The 25,325-nt window shown below is 44.9% G+C and overlaps 2 protein-coding genes across 5 annotated transcripts in view; one reads left to right on the top strand and one right to left on the bottom strand.

Annotated features, from left to right (window-relative positions):
• LOC124797890 overlaps positions 1–25,325 on the top strand; it is a 481,263-nt gene that overhangs the window by 43,895 nt on the left and 412,043 nt on the right. The window lies entirely within an intron of this gene.
• LOC124799134 overlaps positions 1–25,325 on the bottom strand; it is a 147,956-nt gene that overhangs the window by 26,234 nt on the left and 96,397 nt on the right. The window contains exon 5 of the mRNA XM_047262671.1: positions 22,731–22,963. Coding sequence (XP_047118627.1) covers positions 22,731–22,963 — 233 coding nt within the window. The remainder of the gene's footprint in view (positions 1–22,730; positions 22,964–25,325) is intronic.

Raw genomic sequence — 25,325 nt, 5'->3', positions numbered from 1 at the left:
CCGATCCCTTCTTCTAGTCAAGTTGTGCCAGAAATTTCTCTTCTCTCCAATTCTGTTCACTACTTCCTCATTAGTTATGTGATCTACCCATCTAATCTTCAGGATTCTTCTGAAGCACCATATTTCGAAAGCTTCTATTCTCTTCTTGTCCAAAGTATTTATTGTCCATGTTTCACTTCCATACATGGCTACACTCCATTCAAATACTTTCAGAAACGACTTCCTGACACTTAAATCTATACTCGATGTTAACAAATTTCTCTTCTTCAGAAACGCTTATCTTGCCATAGCCAGTCTACGTTTAATATCCCATCCATTTCGACCATCATCAGTTATTTTGCTCCCCACATAATAACTCATTTACTACTTTAAGTGTCTCATTTCCTAACCTAATTCCCTCAGCATCACCCGACTTAATTCGACTACATTTCATTATCCTCGTTTTGCTTTTGTTGATGTTCATCTTATATCCCCCTTTCAAGACACTGACCATTCCGTTCAACTGCTCTTCCAAGTCCTTTGCTGTCTCTGACAGGATTACAATGTCATCGGCGAACCTCAAAGTTTTTATTTCTTCTCCATTTTAATACCTACTCCGAATTTTTCTTTTGTTTCCTTTACTGGTTGCCCAATATACAGATTGAGGCTCACTATATTCCATTGTATAATTGAATATTGTTATTGTTATTCTGCATGGTAATTACTGAATGATCATTTTACTGTTTATTACAATAGAGAATGTTTCGTAATTAGTTATTTCAGTCCATAAAATGAAGCCAGTGTTTCGAAAATGGTTACATATTTTTGTGTATATCTTGCATCTAAAACCATTCACCTAAGAACAGTAGGGCATAAACGAAAATTTTCCTTGATCCAGACAAAAATCAAGTCTGCAAGAGTTCAGTGAGAGGCCCTCGAGCGCCCGCCCTATAGTCCTGATCTCTCCCCGCGAGATTATCCCACCTTCGGCCCCTTAAAGAAGATCTTTAAGGGTCGATTATTCCCGTCAGACGATGATGTGCATAAGACAGTTGGGGGGTTGTTTGGGGAAGGAGACCAGACAGCGAGGTCATCGGTCTCTTTTTGGATTAGGGAAGGACGGGGAAGGAAGTCGGCCGTGCCCTTTCAAAGGAACTATCCCGGCATTTGCCTGGAGCGATTTAGGGAAATCATGGAAAACCTGAATCAGGATGGCCGGACGTGCGATTGAACCATCGTCCTCCCGAATGCGAATCCAGTGTCTAACCACTGTGCCACCTCGCTCGGTATAAGACAGTTACTGACTTCTTCACGGAGCAGCATACCGTGTTTTACCAAACAGGTATCGCCAACGTGGTACGTTGGTAGAATTATTGCCTCAATGTTCACGGCTCGTAGCCTGATTGGCATACCGATTCTGGACTGTACGGCCATTGAACGGTAACTTTTTGATTGCCCCTTATAATATAAAATAGGAAACGCTTCCTAGTATTCTGCCAAATTATACTTACTTGGGTATGAACCAGCTCCCGGCTTCCTTGGCCTACTACCGGCGCCTCTTGGCCATAAACGTTGTACAAAGACAGCTGTGTCGTTACAGTAACCGCTAATTCATCACGCAGTCACGTCGGATCTCTGCAGCGACTTGGTGAGAAGAGGTGCTGGCAATTACTGGATGGCTGATGTGGCTGACATGAGCTCACTTTCTCTTTCATTAATGCGGCTAATGAGACGGCGGAAGTTGGCGGAGGAGTGTAACAGACTGCGGAACACCGCAACTCTCGCTGCGTGGAAATGTGACCGCTTCGTGCCAAGTACATTTCACGTCATTAGAGTTCCCCTCCGGTATCACAGCTACATTTAGGACGCCTGTACTCCGTAAGTCGCCGCATTACGTACGACCAAGAGTACGTGAGGTACAGCTCTTTCCCACTACATTCGCACACGATGTGCTTCAGCACGTCCATTTTTCTCTACTTATACTGTCGCACGAGATAAATTTCTCGTGCGTGCATACAGCTCGGTTGGCTTGATTGTAAGTCAACGTCTTTAGTGTAGTGTCAGTGTGTTGACGCAAGATGTTTATTCCCAGTTTGCAAAAAACGGCTTAATCTCTTAAGTGTTTACGCCAGGAAAGAGTTATTACTTTTATTTTTCACTTAATGGGGGATTCTTTAGTATATGCAGTAGATCACCTAACTTTCAAAAATTGTACATCTCGTAATCTTTCAAAAGTCTCCAGACGTGATGGGATATAAAGGAAGGAGATAAAGAATGGAACTTCATTAAATTTCTATAATGATGTGTAAGATTACCAACAAGTTTAATTTTGGCACAGTTGCCTCCGCCTTTAACATTCACACAGGCGGACTCTCTTTCACTTATTTTACGATGATTCCTTGTGCGTAGAACCATAGCAGTTGATGCCATAAAACATGAGTTTGCTTTTGTCCTATCATAGAACTCACTTATTTGAAAAGTACGGTAAGCAATAATGTCTCTTAGAAAGCTGTAGATGATATTGAATTAAATGGTTCAAATGGCTCTGAGCACTACAGGACTTAACTTCTGAGGTCATCAGTCCCCAAGAACTTAGAACTACTTAAACCTAACTAACCTAAGGACATCACACACATCCATGCCCGAGGCAGGATTCGAACCTGCGACCATAGTGGGCGCGCGGTTCCAGACTGTACCGTCCAGAACCGCTCGGCCACACCGGCCGGCTTGAATTAAATGCTCAACCTGCAAGCGCTCAAGTGTTTTTATACGGCCCTTGAGTGTTTTGTGGAGCTGTGTTCAATTTTACTGTGGATAATATTGCTGACAATGATCATGGAAATGGTTGGGTGACTGTAGCTATAGTACTGTATCCTGGAGATTAAGTGGCATCAGTTGGAAGACTTGAGAGCTTTAATGAAAGGGACATTACTGCTTACCGTACTTTTCAAATAAGTGAGTTCTATGATAGGACAAAAGCAAACACATGTTTTATGGCATCAACTGCTATGGTTCTACGCACAAGGAATCATTGTAATATAAGTGAAAGCGAGTCTGCCTGTGTGTACGTTAAAGGCGGAGGAATTTGCGCCAAAATTAAACTTGTTGGTGATCTTACACATTATAATAGAAAAGTCTCCAGACGTTCAAAGAGCAAAAAAGTCACAGACGTTTGGGTCTGTACTATACGGCAGTAAGATCTTCACCAGACAGCTGCTGCAGAACCTTTAAAAATTCATCGCTGTGAAGCAACCGCTTTCGGTGGAAGGGAAAATATATGAAGTATTATCCATAAGTTTCTGAAATTTGAAATTCGTACACATGTGGTTATCAGTAAAGCGTACCCCAGCGAAACCCTGCTGGTACGTTGTTCCATTCGCTACGTAAATTACGAGGGGTGTTCATTGAGTGACTGCACTGTCATCAGATATACGGCAGTAAGATCTTCACCAGACAGCTGCTGCAGAACCTTTAAAAATTCATCGCTGTGAAGCAACCGCTTTCGGTGGAAGGGAAAATATATGAAGTATTATCCATAAGTTTCTGAAATTTGAAATTCGTACACATGTGGTTATCAGTAAAGCGTACCCCAGCGAAACCCTGCTGGTACGTTGTTCCATTCGCTACGTAAATTACGAGGGGTGTTCATTGAGTGACTGCACTGTCATCAGATACGTGCAGTTGCACAGCGAGGCGTCTGAATGCAGTCCGCCACCTCGAATGAGAGTGTCCGCACGTTCCAACATTGCAGGCGGCACAGAGGTGTGCGGCGTGCCGGCACTTGGGAGATCGGACTGTGCGACCTTGTTGCGAAGATGACAGACGCTTCTCCCAACGACTCACCGCGGTTTTGTTCTTTTCAGGTCTACGCAGACAATCTGCGATGCTCTGGTTTTGCTCCAAGGGAAATTCAGTCACATCTGTCTGCTTGAATAGCACCTCCGTTACAGACGCCATTTTGAAGGGTACTTATAGCGTTGCCACCTATCAGAACTACATGAAACTATAGGAGCTGAAAAGGGAATATTTCATAATTCCTAATTTTTTTAACCGAAATTGACCAGAGAAAAAAATGAGTTTCATTGCTAATTTACGCCCCTTGTAATACAGCAAGTGTCACAAACTGATTGAATTGCTTCATTACCACCAATGAATGTATGTCCATTGCTGTGTTTCCATAAGTTTTGTGTGGCAGAGATGAAATAACACCACTTGGCAGAAACACCCAAAACGTTTCGTGAGTGCGCTTTAGGTAAAGTACTAACTTAACGACCAGCATTGGCATTTAAGAAAAAGTTGAAAAACGACCGACAGTCATCCTTCGTAATTCAGAGTCGAGGTTTTTGCTTTTGCAAGATCGTAGATTGGTCGTCCAAGGTCTCTTAACACACTGAGGTCAGATTGCCTAACATGGAGGAGAATGCAGCAAAATGTGTTAGCCTGGTGCACTATGAACGGAAGCAATACTGGTTACAAGTTTCCAGGGGAGATAGAGACTTCGGCAACAGCTCCAAAAGGATTTTGACCTTACTGTGAAGGTTTAGATTAGTGGCGCAGGTATGGTTTATGATTAAGACCGTTAAAATACTAAGTCTCGTCGTGATAGTAGATACATTCTTAGACGGGCCAAAAAAAAGCTTTAGCACTAAACATCATTGTAACGAGTTCATCCCAACTGAACAATAGGGTGATATAGTGTTATGAGACCAAGGTCTGAGGAAGAAGAAGAATGAAAACAGAGGAGCTGCACAGATTTGATTGTACTGCCTAAGGCAGCAGCTCGCTAAATGGTGAGACACAGGAGGTGACTAGATTCGGATGGAATCCTTTGGCCAAGTGCACTGGCCAGTCAGTGTCTGGTCTCGGGCTTGCGTAGGCAAATGCCGGTCTGGATCCCAGTCTGCGCCACAGAGAGCACGATAAACATGGTAAAAGCACGAGGTCACACGTAGCAGATATTATAGAATTCATGAACTCAGAGACAGATGGCACAAAGAACTTTCTTATCAAACGTTGAATGACGCGCACGCTGACAGGAGAGCCACTCGGCCATGGAGTTGAAAGAAATTGCCAAATCATGAATAAGCGAACCTCGCTAGAATAAGAAGAAGAGGAAGAAGAAGAAGTAGAAATAGAAGAAGCAGAGAGAAAGCATAAAACAGCTAGCTTCTGCATAACGACGACGTGTGACCGGATATGGGGCACAGTATGCAAGATGTTTTGCTTAAAAATTAGATGACAGCTTTATTAACGATCGAGCTTAGCGCCGACCGAATTATTACTCTTTCCCATGTTGCAAATCAAATTAAAGGGACAAAGACTGGATACTGATCAAGAACAGGAAGCAGAAACACAGACGGTGCTATAGGCCCTCTGTTGTTCCTGATCTATATTAACGACACAGGAGACAATCTGAGTAGCCGTCTTAGATTGTTTGCAGATGATGCTGTCATTTACCGTCTTGTAAAGTCATCAGATGATGAAAACGACTTGCAAAATGATTTAGATAAGCTATCTGTAAGGTGCGGAAAGGGGCAATTGACCCTGAATGCCGGTCGGAGTGGCCTTGTGCAAATGGCGTGAGGTCAAACGTAAAATAAACATGCTTCATAGCCGGCCGGGTGGCCGAGCGGTTCTAGGCGCTACAGTCTGGAACCGCGCGACCGCTACGGTCGCAGGTTCGAATCCTGCCTCGGGCATGGATGTGTGTGATGTCCTTAGGTTAGTTAGGTTTAAGTAGTTCTAAGTTCTAGGGGACTGATGACCTCAGAAGTTAAGCCCCATAGTGCTCAGAGCCATTTGAACCATTTTTTGACCGTGAAGAAGGAAAAGTGTGAAGTTTTTCACACGAGTACTAAAATAAATCAGCTAAATTTCGATTACGCGATAAGTCACACAAATTTGAAGGCTATAAATTCAACAAAATACTTAGGGATTACAATTACAAATAACCTAAATTGGAACGATCGCATAGATAATATTACGGGTAGAGCGAATCAAAGACTGCTATTCATTGGCCGAACACTTAGAAGGTGCAACAGATGTACTAAAGAGACTGTTTACACCACGCTTGTCCGCCCTGTTCTGGAGTATTGCTGTGCGGTGTGGGATCCGCATCAGGTGGGACTGACGGATGACATTGAAAAAGTACAAAGAAGGGTTTTGTATTATGGCGAAATAGGGGAGATAGTGTCACAGACATGATACGTGAATTGGAGTGGCAATCATTAAAACAAAGGCGTTTTTCGTTGCGGCGGGATCTTCTCATGAAATTTCAATCACGTTTTCTTCTCCGATTGCAAAAACATTCTGTTGGCAACCACCTACATAGGGAGAAATGATCATCGCGATAAAATAAGAGATATCAGGGCTCGCACAGAAAAATGTAAGTGCTCGTTTTTACCGCGCGCCATTCGAGAATGGAACGGTAGAGAGACAGCTTGAAGGTGGTTCATTGAACCCTCTGCCAGGCACTTCATTGTAATAGCAGAGTAATCACGTAGACGTACACGTAAACTTAAGTAAAGGATACGAAGATGCAGTTCAAAAATGGCAGGAATGCTGGAGGTGCAATATGCACCCTAATAGGACTTGTACGAGGATAATGTTGTGAGGTGATGTCCGGGTACTGGGCACGGCTGTTGTTGATATATATTGGGAGCACTGAATAGAACATCGTGCGTACTGAGAAACGCCCTTTTTAGCAAAGTAACTACTTGCCAGATACACGACATAAAAAAAAATCTAACGACATTCCGAAGGATGGCTCTCGCCGTTCGTCGCGCAACGCGCTCCCGCCAGCCAGTGACTGTTCTCTGAGATTGGCATTCCGGTCAGCAGCAGATGAAAACGGAGAAAAACAGAGTCGGCACCGGTCACACTTTCACATCTGACTTGGGCAGCGTTCGAAGGAGAAGGTCAGCCGCAAAGTGGCGCACACCCAGAACTGGTTCCACACGCCTCTTGGACCGGCGGCAGGTACGGCGCGCCGGCCTTCGGGGACGTGCCGCCAATCCCCCATAGCGCGCCGCGTGCTTCAAAAACAAGGCGCACGTAACGCGAGTGCGAACGCAACAGAGCTGAACTGCGGACTCACCATTGCGCGGGGAAAGTCTGGAAAAACCTTCGAATTCTGTTCTGCCGAAAATGCACTGATCGTATCATCTACTAAAGTATTATAATTAAAAAGAAAGTTCTTTTGCTGCCTAGTACTAACTAATTGATCCCCCACTGCCACCCCCTTTCTCAAGTTCCTTTGGCCACTGCGCTTTTCGCTCTCTAGTTTGTAAAAGAGATATTGCAAATAGAGAAACGCAGTCATAATGCGTCGTTTAGAAATTGAAGGTTAAATTTATTAAAGACGAAACGATCTGAATCACTGCAGAAACCCTTGTTCATGTAAAAACATTAATTCTGTTGTTCCTCTATGTTCGAACTGAAAGCAGTATTCTGACTTATTTCCAGTTAACGTTCCCGATAAAATCAAATAAAATCTACGGGCGACATTCTGGCAACCATTGCTGATGCTCCAGATGTGCTTTTTGCTACTGACGCACGTATTCAATCTCGTAGGACATAAATACTGTGAAAGCTCAGATAGTAAACTACACTAATAAGTAAATCGAAATGACAGAAGCTGAACAACTGACTATTGCAAGGAATGAAAAAAATCTAGAATATCACTTCGAAAAATATTACCGATCCAAAAAATGATAGTTGTTGCTCTAGGTTTCGCTCATCGCTGACAAGTGTCGTGTTAAGGTAAAGCCAGAGTTGGACACAAAGTGATCTGTCCTAAAGTTTTTGGTGAGTAAAGAGACTTGAGAAACACAAATAATGTCTAGTGTACCACAGGATGTCATTACAGGAGCGCTCTTGGTTCTGCTATGTACAATATGCAGATCCAGCAGTGTGAGGAACACATAGAGGATTTTCTGTCAATGCTATTGTTTACACGAAAACATTAGATTTTTTAAGTTGAAGTCCATGTAGGTGGTTTTATACTACACACTTCAAAAAAAGTTTTGCATCACCTCAGTTCCGAGAGTTACGGAACCTGTACAGAAAATTGGAATAGAGACCAACATGAACATCATTTCCGCCCTTTTATTTGCTCATGAAAACCACACATTGCATGTTGGACTACCATACCTTCAGAGGTGGTGGTACAAATTGCTGTACATACCAGTACCTCTAATACCCAGTAGCACGTCCTCTTGCATTGATGCATGCCTGTATTCGTCGTGGCATGCTATCCACAAGTTCATCAAGGCACTGTTGGTCCAGATTGCCCCACTCTTCAACGGCGATTCGGTGTAGTTCCCTCAGAGTGTTTGGTGGGTCACGTCGTCCGTAAATAGCCCTTTTCAATCTTTCCCAGGCATGTTCGATAGGGTTCATGTCTGGAGAACATGCTGGCCACTCTAGTCGAGCGATGTCGTTATCCTGAAGAAAGTTATTCACAAGATGTGCACGATCGGGGTGCGAATTGTAGTCCATGAAGACGAATGCATCGCCAATATGCTGCCGATATGCTTTGCACTATCGCTCGGAGGATAGGATTCACGTATAGTACAACCGTTACGGCGCCTTCCATGGCCACCAGCGGCGTACGTCGGCCCCATATAATGCCACCCCATAACAGCAGGGAACATTCACCTTGCTGCACTCGCTGGACAGTGTGTCTAAGGCGTTCAGCCTGACCGGATTGCCTCCAAACACGTCTCCGATGATTGCCTGATTGATTGAAGGCATATGCGACGTTCATCGGTGAAGAGTTCATGCTGCCAATCCTGAGCGGTCCATTCGGCATGCTGTTGGGCCCATCTATACCGCGCTGCATTGTGTCGTGGTTGCAAACATGGACCTCGCCATGGACGTCGGGGATGAAGTTGCGCGCCATGCAGCCTATTGCGCACAGTTTGAGTCGTAACATGACGTCCTGTGGCTGCACGAGAAGCATTATTCAACATAGTGGCGTTGCTGTCAGGGTTCCTCCGAGCAATAATCCGTAGGTAGTGGTCATCCACTGCAGCAGTAGCCCTTGGGCGGCCTGAGCGAGGCATGTCATCGACAGTTTCTGTCTCTCTGTATCTCCTCCATGTCCGAACAACATCGCTTTGGTTCACTGCGAGACGCCTGGACACTTCCCTTGTTGAGAGCCCTTCCTGGCACAAAGTAACAATGCGGACGCAACGAACCGCGGTATTGACCCTCTAGGCATGGTTGAACTACAGACGAGTCGTGTACCTCCTTCCTGGCGGAATGACTGGAACTGATCGGCTGTCGGACTCCCTCTTTCTCATAGGCGCTCCTCATGCATTGCTGGTTACATCTTTGGGCGGGTTTAGTGACATTTTTGAACAGTCAAAGGGCCTTTGACTGTGGTACAATATTCACAGGCAACATCTATCCTTAGCAGTTCTGGGAACCGGGGTGATGCAAAACATTTTTTGATGTACGTACAACTTGCTTCCTATGAATACTTGCTGCTTCAAAGCGATCAGCACATCGAGAATTTCTCGAAAATGAAGTGTCGGTACAGCTTTTTGTTTAATTGATAGGAAATGTCACACGTTTGGTTAAAGAATATTCGTATTTGGTTGTTTTCGTATTATGACTTACGTTACGATTAAAGTACGCCGTTTGAGGCAACAGCACTTTGAAGATTGCTCAGAAACGTGTCTTTCTCTGGTACTATTTATTATTAATAAATGTCAGTTACAGACTTAAAGCCTTCTGGACATCATAACATGAAAGACACGATCGCATATTATACAATTCTATTGTAATGTGCTGGATCGAGGCGTGATATTACGAAGACAAATGTGATTGATTAGCGCCCTACTAGATTCAATTATTTTTTCTATTTGTTTTGTGTTTTCTAAATGATTGTGGGAGATTTTTATTACTTTAATAGAAGGCTGTTAAGCAATATTCGTACATATCAGAGCGCGGTCTCTCACGAGTGAGTTTGTTCTATTTTGTGAAAATTCCAGGGAATGTAGACCAACGAACTCAAGACTCCTATCTGCATCACCGCCTGATTCGATCGTAATTCAGTATTACTTAATCATTCATTCAAAAGAACTTTCTGTCTGTGTGTGTGTATTGTTTTGGGCATCGTTAGAACATGTGATGAAATACGAAATAAAAGAGCCAGACGCAAGGTCCAGGATCTAAACATATTAAGAAAGAAAGTCGGACAAGTACTTGGGAGTGACCTGGCCAACTGAGGTATTGAGATCAAAAGAGGGACATGCCACTCAACAGTAGTTTTGAGATATATTGAAAGACAACTGTATAATCTTGAATAGTATTATTCCCAGACCCTACAGTTACTCCCAAATGCTCATCAGGAAGTATACAATTTTATACCAAAATCTTTAATCATAGAATAAGGCAAATAATACAAAATGGTAATATAAAGTAACTGACATATACCCTTTTTGATTTAAACAACACTCATTTAATTAGGAATATCGTGTAACTAAAAAAAATAGTATATTCTCAAGCACAATATTTTTTCTAATAATTTCATGTTCATGCACATGAATATGATTTATATAAAGATTCATAATTAAGTAATATGTATCTAAACAGATAATATAATAGAATACAATATCCTTTTTAGTGCCTAGGTTTGTAACATGGAAGAGTTAATTCCATATTTTTTACTTATTAAACAACCCTGTTTATTTTGGCAGGCACATACTCCGATGAGTCAAAACTATTTAATAGCGTGGTGTTTCACTTTCCAAACACAGTACAACACAGATTCTGCTTGACATGAATTCTACAAGTCCTTGACTGGATTCCAGAAGTGTGTGGCACCAGATGCCTCTCTGTATTACGGGATGGTGGTTTACGGGCCCGCACGTGGCCCCGATGTGTGTTCCAGTGGATACGAATCACGTACATTTTCTGGCCGAGACACCAACATGAGTTCACTATAACGACCCTCAAACCACTGTAGCACGATTCTGACCTTGCAACATGGGCATTTATCCTGCTGGAAGATGTCGTCGCCGTAGGGGCAGACTTCAAGCATGAAGAGACGCAAGTGCTTCGCAGTTGTGTTCACGCAGTTGACTGCTGTCATGTTGGCTTCGATTGCTGCCACAGATCCCATGGGATCCCAAGTCAATCTTCCCCGTAGCATAATTCTGGCCTCACTCGCCTGTGGCGCGGTGCATGTTTCTTGAACTCATTCTCCTGGACGATGGCGTGTAAGTACCCAGCCATCGCTCTGGTGTAACAAGAAATGCGATTCATTCAACAGGCTACCTGTTTCTATCTATCCTCGGTGAAAACTCAGTGACGCTGTCCCCACTGCAGTCGTAACTGACGATTTCGTTGGGTCAACACACAAACATTTAAGGGTCGCGTGATGTGGAGTTCCGTGTTCAACAATGGCCTTTGAGCGGTGTACTTCGAAACCGTTGTGCATGCACCAGCATTATAGAATGAGATTTTCACTCTGCAGCGGAGTGTGCGCTGATATGAAACTTCCTGGCAGATTAAAACTGTGTGCCCAACCGAGACTCGAACTCGGGACCTTTGCCTTTCGCGGGCAAGTGCTCTACCAACTGAGCTACCGAAGCAGGACTCACGCCCGGTACTCACAGCTTTACTTCTGCCAGTACCTCGTCTCCTACCTTCCAAACTTTACAGAAGCTCTCCTGCGAACCTTGCAGAACTAGCACTCCTGAAAGAAAGGATATTACGGAGACATGGCTTAGCCACAGCCTGGGGGATGTTTCCAGAATGAGATTTTCACTCTGCAGCGGAGTGTGCGCTGATATGAAACTTCCTGGCAGATTAAAACTTTCTTTCAGGAGTGCTAGTTCTGCAAGGTTCGCAGGAGAGCTTCTGTAAAGTTTGGAAGGTAGGAGACGAGGTACTGGCAGAAGTAAAGCTGTGAGTACCGGGCGTGAGTCGTGCTTCGGTAGCTCAGTTGGTAGAGCACTTGCCCGCGAAAGGCAAAGGTCCCGAGTTCGAGTCTCGGTCGGGCACAGTTTTAATCTGCCAGGAAGTTTCACACCAGCATTATACTTTGTCAAATGGTTCTGAGCTCTATGGGACTTAACGTCTGAGGTCTTCAGCCCGCTAGAACTTAGAACTACTTAAACCTAACTAACCTAAGGACATCACAGACATCCATGCCAGAGACAGGATTCGAACCTGCGACTGTAGCGGGCGCGCGGTTCCACACTGTAACGCCTAGAACCGTTCGGCCACCTCGGTCGGCTATACTTTGTCGTGAGATCTGCTACAGATCGCGCCTCTCCTCGATTACACAGTGGTGGCTCCTCCGACTTCCACATTTTGTTATGAGACGTTGTCGTCCAGTACCATACGGCCTACTCGTCATTTCATCATACCTCAAACACTTCCCGTAGGTTCTCACGACAGTAGTACGCCAACAGGCGATCAGGTTCATCGCTTCAGAGATTCTCGTTTTCTGTCACAGCGTCGCAACAATGTGCGCCTTGTCAAAACGGCTTATATCAGTGTATTTCTGCATTTGTGGCCCTTATTTTCGCCGTAATGACTGCCCATCCGTCTTTCATCCGCTTACATTCTTTCTTTACAGCGTCACGTGCCCGCAACACTACCACGAGGCATTCAACCTCGCGGTGTTTTCGTTCATCAGTGTTATGTTCATAAACTTGTCACTCCTCATCACTGGCCCAAGCTTCCAGATTCGTTGTCTTCCGCCCCAACAGTCACTTCATTACTGTCACATTTCTTTAGAATATTATCGAAATACTCACACAACTGCAAAGGGATAACATCAATCACGCGTGAAGTATTCTGTAGTTTCTCAGGTTTCAGAGGATGACGTCTAGGTAGACTCTCGGCATATTATGAAAATGAGGTGCTGTCCCAGTCTTAACCAGAGGAAATTCGTATTTTGCCATTCCACTGCTACCGGGTGAAAAAGAGACGCATTTTGACTGAACAATGTAGTCTATTTTGTGTACTACATCCCGCTACGGTGCTGCCATCACGCCTCAAGTTCTTTCGCACCGAGCGAGGTGACGCAGTGGTTAGCACAATGGTCTCGCATTCGGGAGTACGACGGTTCAAATTCGCGTCCGGCCAGTCTGATTTAGGTTTTCCGTGATTTCCCTAAATCGCTTCAGACAAATGCCGGGATGGTTGCTTTGAAAGGTCATGGCTGATTACCTTCCTCACCCTTCCCTAATCCGGGCCTGTGCTTCGTCTCTAATCACCTCGTTGTCGACGGGATGTTAAACATTAATCTCCTCCTTCTCCTCAAGTTCTTTCGCGCAATATAGGGACTTCTGTCTGTGACAAGTCCTATTTCTGCTCAAAATGAAGTTTCAACACTGGTTCAGACAGGGAGAAAAGTCACTGAAGAAGTCGCATTTAAGAACCAACAGATGGAGAATCGTTTGAAAATAATGACTACATTAGTAACTCATACCTTTAAAATGATGACATGTCCACTTTTTAATCTCAACACCTCAACAGTTGTGCAGTTTGGCGATGGTGAACATTCGGACGTGACACTGTGCGCTATGATTGGAGGAAACCACCAACGCGTGAAAAGGAAACTATCAAGTAATTTTAATCGTAGTGTAGCACATGTACAAGGGAGGAAATGTCCTTTTTAAGATAACTAATGTAGCAGTATTACACTCATCAATTTTCGGAAATAAACTGCTTGCCCCGCGAACCATATACAGCCGTCAACTGTCTCTGAGAACGCTGTGGTAGCAAATCGGGATGAGGAGCGCGTGTGATGCACCAGCTCGTTTCTGAGTGTGCACCAACGATGGTGGCGATCACGTCTGGTACGCTTAACGATGAGAAACACGTCCCATGTCGGGACGGCTTAGGGTTTCACTGGCACTCACCTGAAAGGTTCAAGCCGGCCGGGGTGGCCGAGCGGTTCTAGGCACTACAGTCTGGAACCGCGCGACCGCTACGGTCGCAGGTTCGAATCCTGCCTCAGGCATGGACGTGTGTGATGTCCTTAGGTTAGTTAGGTTTAAGTAGTTCTAAGTTCTAGGGGACTGATGACCTCAGCAGTTAAGTCCCATAGTGCTCAGAGCAATTTTTTCTGAAAGGTTCAAATGGCTCTAAGCACTATGGGACTTAACATCTGAAGTCATCAGTCCCCTAGACTTAGAACTACTTAAACCTGACTAACGTAAGGACATCACACACATCCATGCCCGAAGCAGAATTCGAACCTGCGACCGTAGCAGCAGCGCGGTTCCGGACTGTTGCGCCTAGAACCGCTCGGCCACATCGGCCGGCCACCTGAATGGAATGTCACCCTCATTGTACTCTATGTTGTCACTTACACGGCAAACCCGGACTGCAACCCACTCAGAATTATTGGTAAGAGGGTCCAGTGGGCAGCTCGTCAAAAAAGGTCAAGCGTGAAAACGGGAAGAAGGTGTACTGAACTGTAAGAAAAAGCCAAATAGAAATGGTGAACGGCCCATGCTCATGAAGTAAAACATTGAGGGGTGTGAAGGAGCAGTGGCGTGGTGGTTCAATGGTCTGCCGGCACAGTACCTCAGAGTGTTCCGTCGGAAAGACAGGTGCCGCCTGTAAGAAAAAAAACTGACTGAATGCGTCACTGATGAACTTCAACAGGTGTCATGGGATGTCAGCTCGGAACAAATGCAACGAACAATGACGAACAAAATGAGATCAAAAAAAAGAAAGTGGCACGGTGTTGGACTAATACGTGCGCGAGATGAGTTCAAAAACTCCCTGCTGCCAACTTTATTTTCACAAAATTATGAACTTTGCGTCAAGTCATTGAAATGTTTGTTCTCCTTCTGTAATCTTGGCAGTTATCATATTATACATTGGTTGTAGAACATGGGTCATTTGGTAAGAGTACAGTACCGAAGCAAGTAAAAGTGAGAGCAGGCGAAATACCACGTAGCCATCTCACAGAAATGAAAACAACAAACAAACGGGTATGAACTATGTTACAATAAAGGAAGTAAAGAGTCAAAGCTTCCAAAACGGAACGACACTTCAAAAAAGTTAAAAACATGAGCTTTGACAGAGCACATGGAAAACTGTGTCATTGTTGCAAGTTGTGTATGTTTTCATCATTTCTTTGGGCGTGATCATATTCATACGAACACCTAAATCGGTCAAGGAGCCATACTTCACTTACTAGGCGTACAAGTTAGCTGCGTCGACACGAGATTCCCATCATACACGTACTGTCATTGATGCCGTGTATGACACACCAGACCTGTTTTTCCGCTGGAGGATTCGGCTGATTTGTCGGCTTATCACCAGACGTTTGCAGTTCCCATTCGAAAGCTACTTCCTTCGGCTGCAAATAGATTAATTGTGCAGAATCGATCTTCGTCACAAGTATCTTCCTTACACCTCGCTATTGTAAATAGGCTATAGATCGACACAAACACAAATTTGAATACCGCGAACAGACGCTTCAGTGATCGGACAGACGGTTCATAATTTTGTGGAAAAAAAGCCACAAGGGAGCTTCGAATACACAACACCGTGACCACTTAACCACGACGCCATCGCCCATTCATGTAGTGTTGCATTTCTTGAGCATGCACCGTGGAAGTTTCTATTTTGCTTTTCTTCATGTTGCCGCGCGGGATTAGCCGAGCGGTCTCAGGCGCTGCAGTCATGGACTGTGCGGCTGGTCCCGGCGGAGGTTCGAGTTCTCCCTCGGGCATGGGTGTGTGTGTGTTTGTCCTTAGGATAATTTAGGTTAAGTAGTGTGTAAGCTTAGGGGCTGATGACCTTAGCAGATAAGTAAGATTTCACACACATTTGAACATTTTTTTCTTCATGTTTCAGTACATCTTCTTCCTGGTTTCATGTATGATCTGTGTTCAGTTTTTGACGGATTGTCCACTGGCCCTCTTACCACTAAATCTGAGGGGAGTGCAATGGAGAGATTCCCCTGTCAGAGGAGTAGCTGAGCGCTTCGCTGCCGTCTCGTGGCACGCGACTACATAAGGACGTGAACAACGCTGCGCCAGTTCCAGCCAACAGCGCGAGCGGCGCCCCAGACTATAGAGAGGGGTGCGTGCAGGTGCGTGAGCTGCCCTGCGCTCACGCACGTGCGTGCATTTCTCACGCTGCGGCCCGCCGCCCCACACCGCTGCCCGTGTTATTAGCTCGGACCGGAGCCGTCAGGGTACCGGCCCCACTGCCGCTCTGGTAATTTCTCCGACCGCTGTAAAGGTCTGCGCGGCTCGTCAGCGCGTAGTTGCTCTGCATAATCGGCGCAAGATTGTCGGCGCCAGGCCGTCGTGACAAACGAGATCTCGTAGGCACGGAAGCCTCTCGTGAACGAGGAAGGGAGGGAGAGAGAGAGTAGAAATTTACCTGAGTGAAAAGATAACTTCGTTAAATCACTGCGTACATATGCAAGACACTTTATTTTCAACATTTACTGTGAGGTGATACAGAATGGCGGTACTGTAGCGAACACAATGTACTCTGAAGAGCCAAAGAAACTGCTACACCTGCCTCATATCGTGTAGATCCCCCGCGAGCACGCAGAACAGGCGCAACACGACATCGCATGGACTCGACTAATGTCTGAAGTAGTGCTGAAGGGGATTGACACCGCGAATCCTGCAGGGTAGCCTATAAATCCGTAAGAGTACGAGGGGGTGTAGATCTCTTCTGACACTACATTGCAAGGCATTCCAGATATGCTCAACAATATTCATGTCTGGAGAGATGGGTGGCCAGCGGAAGGTTTTACACTCCTGGACCCACTCTGTAGCAATTCTGGACGTGTGGGGTGTCACATTGTCCTGCTGGAATTGCCCAAGTCCGTCGGGATGCACAATGGGAATGAATGGATGCAGGTGATCAGACAGGATCCTTACCTACATGTCACATGTAAGAGTCATATCTAGACTATCAGGGGTCCAGTCTCACTCCAACTGCACATGCTCCACACCATTACAGAGCCTCCAGCAGCTTGAAATTCTCCTGCTGACATTAGTGTCCATGGATTCATAAGATTGTCTCCATACCCGTACACGCCCATCCGCTCGATACAATTTGAAATCAGACTCGTCCGACCAGGCAACATGTTTCTAGTCATCAACAGTTCAATGTCGGTGTTGACGGGCCCAGGCGAGGCAAGGGTACACGAATGGGCCCTCGGCTCTGAAAGCCCGTATCCATGATGTATCATTAAATGGTTCGCACGCTGACACTTGTTGATGGCACAGAATTGAAATCTGCAGCAGTTGCATTTCTGTCACGTTGAACAATTCTCTTCAGTCGTCGTTGGTTCCTTTCTTGCAGGATCATTTCCAGCCGCGGCGATGTCGGGAATCTGATGTTTTACCGCATTCCTGATATTCTCGTTACACTCGTGAAATGTCGTACGGGAAAATCCCCACTTCATCGCTACCTCGGAGCTGCTGCGTCTCATCGCTCGTGGGCCGACTGTAACACCACGTTCAAACTCACTTAAATCTTGATAATCTGGCGTTTTAGGAGCAGTAACTGATCTAAAAACTGCGCCAGACACTTCTTGTCTACCATAGGCTTTGCCGACCGCAGCCCCGTATTCTGCCTGTTAGTATATTTCTGTATTTGAATACGCGTGCCTATACCAGTTTCTTTGGCGCTTCAGTGTATAAAAGGGCAGTGCATTGGTGGAGCTGTCATTTGTCCTTAGGTGATTCATGTGAAAACGTTTCCGTCATGATTATGACCGCACGTCGGCAATTAACACACTTTGAATGCGGAATGGTAGTTGGAACCAGACGCATGGCACATTCCATTTCGGGAATCGTTAGGGAGTTCAATGTTCCGACATCCACAGTGTGAAGAGTGTGCCGAGAATACCAAATTTCGGGCGTTACCTCTCCCCTCGGACAACGAAGTGGCAGGGGCCTTCATCTAACCACCGAAAGCAGCAGAGTTTGCGTAGAGTTGTCAGTGCTAACAGACAAGCAACACTGCCTGAAATAACCGCAGAAATCAATGTGGGAGTACGACGAAACTATCCGTTAGGATTTGCCGGTAATGGCCCCTGGCAGCAGATGACCGACGCAGGAGCCTTAATCAACCTGCAGCGCCACTCTTGGGCTTTTGACCATTTCGTTTGGACCCTATTTTTTTTTTGGTCATCAGTCTACTGACTGGTTTAATGCGGCCCGCCACGAATTCCTTTCCTGTGCCAACCTCTTCATCTCAGAGTAGCACTTGCAGCCTACGTCCTCAACTATTTGCTTGACCTATTCCAATCTCTGTCTTCCTCTACAGTTTTTGCCCTCTACAGCTGCCTCTAGTACCATGGAAGTCATTCCCTCATGTCTTAGCAGATGTCCTATCATCCTGTCCCTTCTCCTTATCAGTGTTTTCCACATATTCCTTTCCTCTCCGATTCTCCATAGAACCTCCTCATTCCTTACCTTATCAGTCCACCTAATTTTCAACATTCGTCTATAGCACCACGTCTCAAATGCTTCGATTCTCTTCTGTTCCGGTTTTCCCACAGTCCATGTTTCACTACCATACAATGCTGTACTCCAGACGTACGTCCTCAGAAATTTCTTCCTCAAATTAAGGCCGGTATTTGATATTAGTAGACTTCTCTTGGCCAGAAATGCCTTTTTTGCCATAGCGAGTCTGCTTTTGATGTCCTCCTTGCTCCGTCCGTCATTGGTTATTTTACTGCCTAGGTAGCAGATTTCCTTAACTTCATTGACTTCGTGACCATCAATCCTGATGTTAAGTTTCTCGCTGTTCTCATTTCTACTACTTCTCATTACCTTCGTCTTTCTCCGATTTACTCTCAAACCATACTGTGTACTCATTAGACTGTTCATTCCGTTCAGCAGATCATTTAATTCTTCTTAACTTTCACTCAGGATAGCAACGTCATCAGCGAATCGTATCATTGATATCCTTTCACCTTGTATTTTAATTCCACTCCTGAACCTTTCTTTTATTTCCATCATTGCTTCCTCGATGTACAGATTGAAGAGTAGGGGCGAAAGTCTACAGCCTTGTCTTACACCCTTCTTAATACGAGCACTTCGTTCTTGATCGTCCACTCTTATTATTCCCTCTTGGTTGTTGTACATATTGTATATGACCCGTCTCTCCCTATAGCTTACCCCTACTTTTTTCAGAATCTCGAACAGCTTGCACTATTTTATACTGTCGAACGCTTTTTCCAGGTCGACAAATCCTATGAAAGTGTCTTGATTTTTCTTTAGCCTTGCTTCCATTATTAGGCGTACCATCAGAATTGCCTCTCTCGTTCCTTTACTTTTCCTAAAGCCAAACTGATCGTCACCTAGCGCATTCTCAATTTTCTTTTCCATTCTTCTGTATATTATTCTTTTAAGCAGCTTCGATGCATGAGCTGTTAAGCTGATTGTGCGATAATTCTCGCACTTGTCAGTTCTTGCCGTCTTCGGAATTGTGTGGATGATGCTTTTCCGAAAGTCAGATGGTATGTCGCCAGACTCATACATTCTACACACCAACGTGAGTAGTCATTTTGTTGCCACTTCCCCCAATGATTTTAGAAATTCTAATGGAATGTTATCTATCCCTTCTGCCTTATTTGACTGTAAGTCCTCCAAAGCTCTTTTAAATTCCGATTCTAATACTGGATCCCCTATCTCTTCTAAATCGACTCCTGTTTCTTCTTCTATCACATCAGACAAATCTTCACCCTCATAGATGACTGGAAAACCGTGGCCAGATCAGATGAGTGCCGATTTCAGTTGGCAAGAACTGATGGTAGGCTTGCAGCGTGTTGCAGACCACACGAAGCGAAGGACCCGAGTAGTCAACAAGCTACTGTGCAAGCTGGTGGTGGGACCATAACGGCGTGGACGGCTTTTACATAGAATTGACTGCGTGCTCTGCTCCAACTGAACCAATCATTGTCCGGAAATTGTTATGTTAGGTTACCTGAAGACCATTTGCAGCCATTCATGGTACGGAATTTTTATGGATGACAAATGCGCTATGTCATTGGGCCACAATTGTTCGCGATTGGTTTGAAGAACATTCTGGACAATTTTAGTGAATGATTCGCCCACCCATTTCGCCCGACACAAATCCCATCGAAATTATCGGAGATAATCGAGAGGTCGGTTCCTACACAAAATCCTGTACCGGTAACACTTTGGCAATTATGGACGGGTATGGAGGCAGGATGGCTCAGTACTTCGGCAGGGGACTTCCAACGACTTGTTGAAATCATGCCACATTGAACTGATGCACTACAGCGGGCAAAAAGAGGTCGGACACGATATTAGGAGGTATCCCATGACTTTTGTCGGCCCAGTGTATGTGATAAAATTTTCGTAGAAACGGAAGGAAACAGGCCGATCCAGTCTGACCTACCATCAGATTTAGCATATGGAGGGCTACTGTGTCTCGAAATCTTTCATATGTAGATACCCTGCAGTTAAATTAGAAAACATCTCAATCGACAGTCGTATGACATCTCGAAGTCCAACTGGTTGAAAAGCGAAACTTCGCACAACACGTTCAGACAGTCGTTAGCAACATTATTCACGAAATTTTCCGCTCAACAGCTAAGAGTTACCGCTGAATGTGGTGCGAATCTGTCACGATGCTGCTTTTCACTGCCATCTTAGGCTTCGTAGCAAGTCTCTGGGCGCACAGACTTCGGTGCGTGCGGAACAGGTGAATCCACTCGATGCTTTACTGTTGATTCTCGGAGTCTACCCGGTAGACATTGCTGTGAAACATCGTGCAACTTTCTGCTGATTACGTAAATCGGATTCGACAAAAGTTCAACATATCCTTACTGAAGGTTAAGAACTGAGGCCCGTCATACTATTCCCTGTTGGCCATGCAAACCGCAATCAGGGACACGGCCAATGCAGTTTACCTTCGCAGGTTCAATGTGAAAGACATAGACGTGTCACTGTCGTTATACGGCAGTTCCCGATCATACTGTCTCGTATGATGAAATTAGGGAATTAACAGTGACTACACAACGACTATACGAACATTTAATAAATGAAGAATGGTCAAAAGTAATGTACAACGTTGCTAACACCATTTCCCCGCAAGGAAAAGACAAATTTATCGTGGTAAGGCAATATAAAATCGCTCCCATCCCTAACATGATCATCACAGAAGCTTAAACGCGAATTACGAAGTGCTAGAGAGTGCATCTGGTATTGTGGGAGATATGAATGCGAATGTGGCAAAATAAGAACAGGTGCCTTCAATATGACATCGCACGGCCAAACATTTCAAGCACCGCCTTGGAGGAGGTGAGGACGTTGATAGCTGAATACCGCCTTTATCAGACTTCCATTTTTATTTTCATAAAATTCAGACAGCCATCAGCACCAGACTGTGGAAAGAGCAGTTGCAGCTCTTTCCTGTCGGGAATGAAGGGAGTTGGCGCAGTGGTTCCAACAGTTGAGGAGTTTTCAGCAGGAGAATAGTTAAATTAGCCATCCGACCTTTTATAAGTAATGTAAGATGTTATCGGTCAGTTTTCCCGCCATATTACAATAAGAGATGAGCATTCAGCGGTTCCGTTTAACGTTTTCCTCAGGTACAACTGATTGTCGTGACCGTGTGAGAGATTCACCTAGTGGTTTACGAAATTAGAATTATGTATTAATACCTTCAGCTGCTGACGGGCGTTGATATATATCAACGGGGACAGGTGAAAATGTGTGCCCCCACCGGGACTCGACCCCGGGATCTCCTGCTTACATGGCAGACCCTCTATCCATCTGAGCCACCAAGCACATAGAGGATAGTGCGACTGCAGTGACTATCTACTGCACGCCTCCTGCGAGACCCACATTCTGACCTTATGTGTCCACACACTACATACGTAGTGTCCCTACCCAACACACTCATTACTCGTGGAAGACATTTTTACCGAGTCCCGTAAGAGTTCGGCTAATATGTGCATCGCACAGAAGAAGGTAATTGCCGGTATTGCCAGAACTATATACTTATATGGACATGTCCGAAAGATGCACACATATTACCCGAACTCTGACTGGACTCGGTAAGAATGTCTTCCACGAGTAATGAGCGTGTTGGGTAGGGACACTACGAATGTAGAGTGTGGACATATAAGGTGAGAATGTGGGTCTCGCGGGAGGCGTGCGCGAGATAGTCCCTGCAGTAGCACTATCCTCTGTGCCCTCGGTGACTCAGCAGCATAGAGCGTCTGCATGGAAGCAGGAGATCCCGTGTTCGAGTCCCGGTCGCGACACACATTTTCACCTGTCCCAGTTGAAACATATCAACGCCCGTCAGCAACTGAAGGTATTAATATATAATTCTAAATACATTCGAGACGGCTGCAGGTCATCAATGGTGTCTGTTATTTCGGACATGTCCAAAAGAACAGACACCGGCGTTCTTCCATCGTAGACCTCGGCAACATCTTAGGCAACATGACGTCACGATAGCATAGATTGTCCAGTGACGGGCCATTTATTGAGAGTGACTAGAGACAATTACAGCTGATGAAGACAATGACGATAAACTGGAGTGTTGCTCTAATACTTTGACGTGTTGAAAAGTAATGCCACGAAATATTTTTATGTGAAAACTCTTAAAGGTTTTTGATAAAATAAACGCCATTCTTTGCTCTTCGTGTCTACTTGAACAGCCGTGTGACCGCGCAGATTCCACACACTTGACGCCGAAACGCATTTGTGTTTTCGAGTATCTGCGTATGCTCGCGGCAGTCCCCGCGGTGCCTTGCGACCCGGAGGCGGCGCCCAGGCTCCTGGGAGAGCCAGACATCGGAGGCTGCAGCGGCGCCGTGGCCGGTGGTGCGTGCTGGAGCCGCTCCAGTAGGCACAGGGCGGCGGATCGCGTTGCAGCCGCCGGCCGCTCCAGGGCCGCACCACGGCCCGACACCGAGCTGCCCAGCATCCGCACTCGCTGCCGCCACTCGAGGCCAAAACGTGTTCCTATTTCTCGTGCGTAGCTCCAAAGGGCGCACTAAATCGTGGCGGCAACGCGTCTGTGACCACTGTGGCGCTTCTGACAGATGCAGACACCCAACACCTTGTGTTCTGGAATTTTAACAATTATTTCTTAACCAAATGGGATCAGCGGCGAGTGCCAGACAGTCCAGAGGTCTTCGGCTCAATCCACGATCAGGCCTAGGATTTTTTTGCCGGTTTGTAACATACGAGGGGTGTTCAGTAAGTAATGCTACACATTTTTCACAGCAGGTTGGTTTTATTCAGGATTCCAATACACCATATTATTCCCCACTCTTTTGGCTACAAAACCCTATTTTTCTGCATAATTTCCATTAAATAGTACTGTAACGCCGAAAATGCAGGATGTATGGCACCTGCTACCGCTATATAATTTTTCTCTGAATTGCGTGTAAATATTTGTAATTTAAATGCTTTCTTCTGATAAGTAAGGACATTGCTTCACTGCATGGGTAAATTTAGCTAGAAGTCTGTGATGTTTCATTGTATTTATCTGTGTCTTACTGTGAAACTTGTAAGCTCTGGGAAAAAGCCAAAGGAATTGTTATTTGCATCGACTAGCAACGATAATGTGTGGTTCCAAATGGCTCTGAGCACTATGGGACTTAACTTCTGAGGTCATCAGTCCCCTAGAACTTAGAACTACTTAAACCTAACTAACCTAAGGACATCACACACATCCATGCCCGAGGCAGGATTCGAACCTGCGACCGTAGCGGTCGCGCGGTTCCAGACTGTAGCGCCTACAACCGCTCGGCCACTCCGGCCGGCGCGGAAGTGTGGTGTTAACGCTCTCGCAGTAGAGAGTACCGTTTTGGCGGCATCATGTACGCGCACCGGCCAGATGTCTAGTAGCAGGAGTACGGACAGTGGACGGGCGGAAGAGGCTGTATTAATTACGATTGCTCGTTCCTGTAATTAGCCGTGACTCCACAAGATGCTACCGTCTTCAGCAACAGCAGCAGTTCCAACAACACAGTTTCGTCGTCGGCTGCGAGTTTCGTCGTATGCACAGCACTGAAGTAAGACTGTTCATTGGTAGAAAGTATTAACGGCTAACCCAGCAGTACAACTGAATGTGATTTGATTGATAAAATTTATTTAAATAATAATCAGCTAAACTTAGGGCGATTGTGTCCACATTACCCCCAGACATTGTTACCAAGCAGGAATCTAGTTCCTTTTTTTTCCTAATATGCCAACTGAGTGTCATAAGGAACAAATTTAATAGTTACAGCCAGTTTATTAATGAGTAATTTCACTTTTAAGAATTTTAGCCTCAGTCTACTTTCAATTAACTGTTGTACAACAGAGGCTTCAGTATATGACTAAAGTAAAGCAATTCCTTTTTCAAGTTTGAGAACCAATCACTGGAAAAAATCCAGATCTAAAGAAATGCACAAACTAAGAGTGCGGAAGCTTTATTTATTTTACGTATAGCTTGGAGCACATGGCTCTATGGTTTGTCTCGTATTCTAGTGTTTAATTCTCTTCAAGTCAGTAAAAGAGGTTCAGTTGTTCAGACAATAATATGAAATGCAATTTGCAAAATAAATAACGGCAAAGTAAAAAGTGCTTGCTTTTTTTCTAAATTTCTTTGATGACTTTATGTTGAGGTCACTGAAAGTCATTGTTCACGCAACGAAATTCAATGCTAACATACAGTTTAATTACATATTTTCAAATCATTACTCGATTGCCTTTTTCAAAATTTAATGCCAAACATAACGTAAGAGTGACTTCTCAGTTTTCTTTATCATTACATACTCACAATTAATGTCAAAAAACATGACAACCTTCAGTTGTCACGTCAGTGTTTAATAATACATGTCTTTCTTTCCCATCATCTTGTACAGGACTTTGGATATAAATTGCCCCAGTGGATTTCCTTTTCGTTCATTAGTGTAACTTTTGGATTCATGATCAGTGGTACTCCTTTTCTGTCCAGTGATTTTTGTGAGTGAATGCACAAAATAACTTTCATTTTTCCAAATTATAGCCCATTCGGTTTAATTACTTTTTATTTTTAGTAGACTTTTCCATCAGAAGGGTTGGTTGTACACTTTCCTCCTACTTATCGGTATTATTTCTTCGGGGAAGATAACCTTAATCCATTATGTATACACGCGATCCACGGTCATATTTTACATCGCAAGCAGGATAGGCCGATTAGTAAGAGGGAGGTTACAGTACCACTCCGTTGTACGACATTGAAACCAACGCCGTGCTGCATCAATAAGCTCCCATCATTGACATACCGCTCCCCGAGTAGCGCATCCTTCATTGGGTCAAACAGGTGGGAGTCAGAAGGTGCGAGATCGGGGCTGTAGGGTGGATGGGGAA

Source organism: Schistocerca piceifrons, chromosome 5 (assembly GCF_021461385.2).
Source record: "Schistocerca piceifrons isolate TAMUIC-IGC-003096 chromosome 5, iqSchPice1.1, whole genome shotgun sequence".
Taxonomy (NCBI): domain Eukaryota; kingdom Metazoa; phylum Arthropoda; class Insecta; order Orthoptera; family Acrididae; genus Schistocerca; species Schistocerca piceifrons.
The sequence above is the reverse complement of the archived record's forward strand: the minus strand, read 5'-3'. Positions and strand labels throughout refer to the sequence as shown.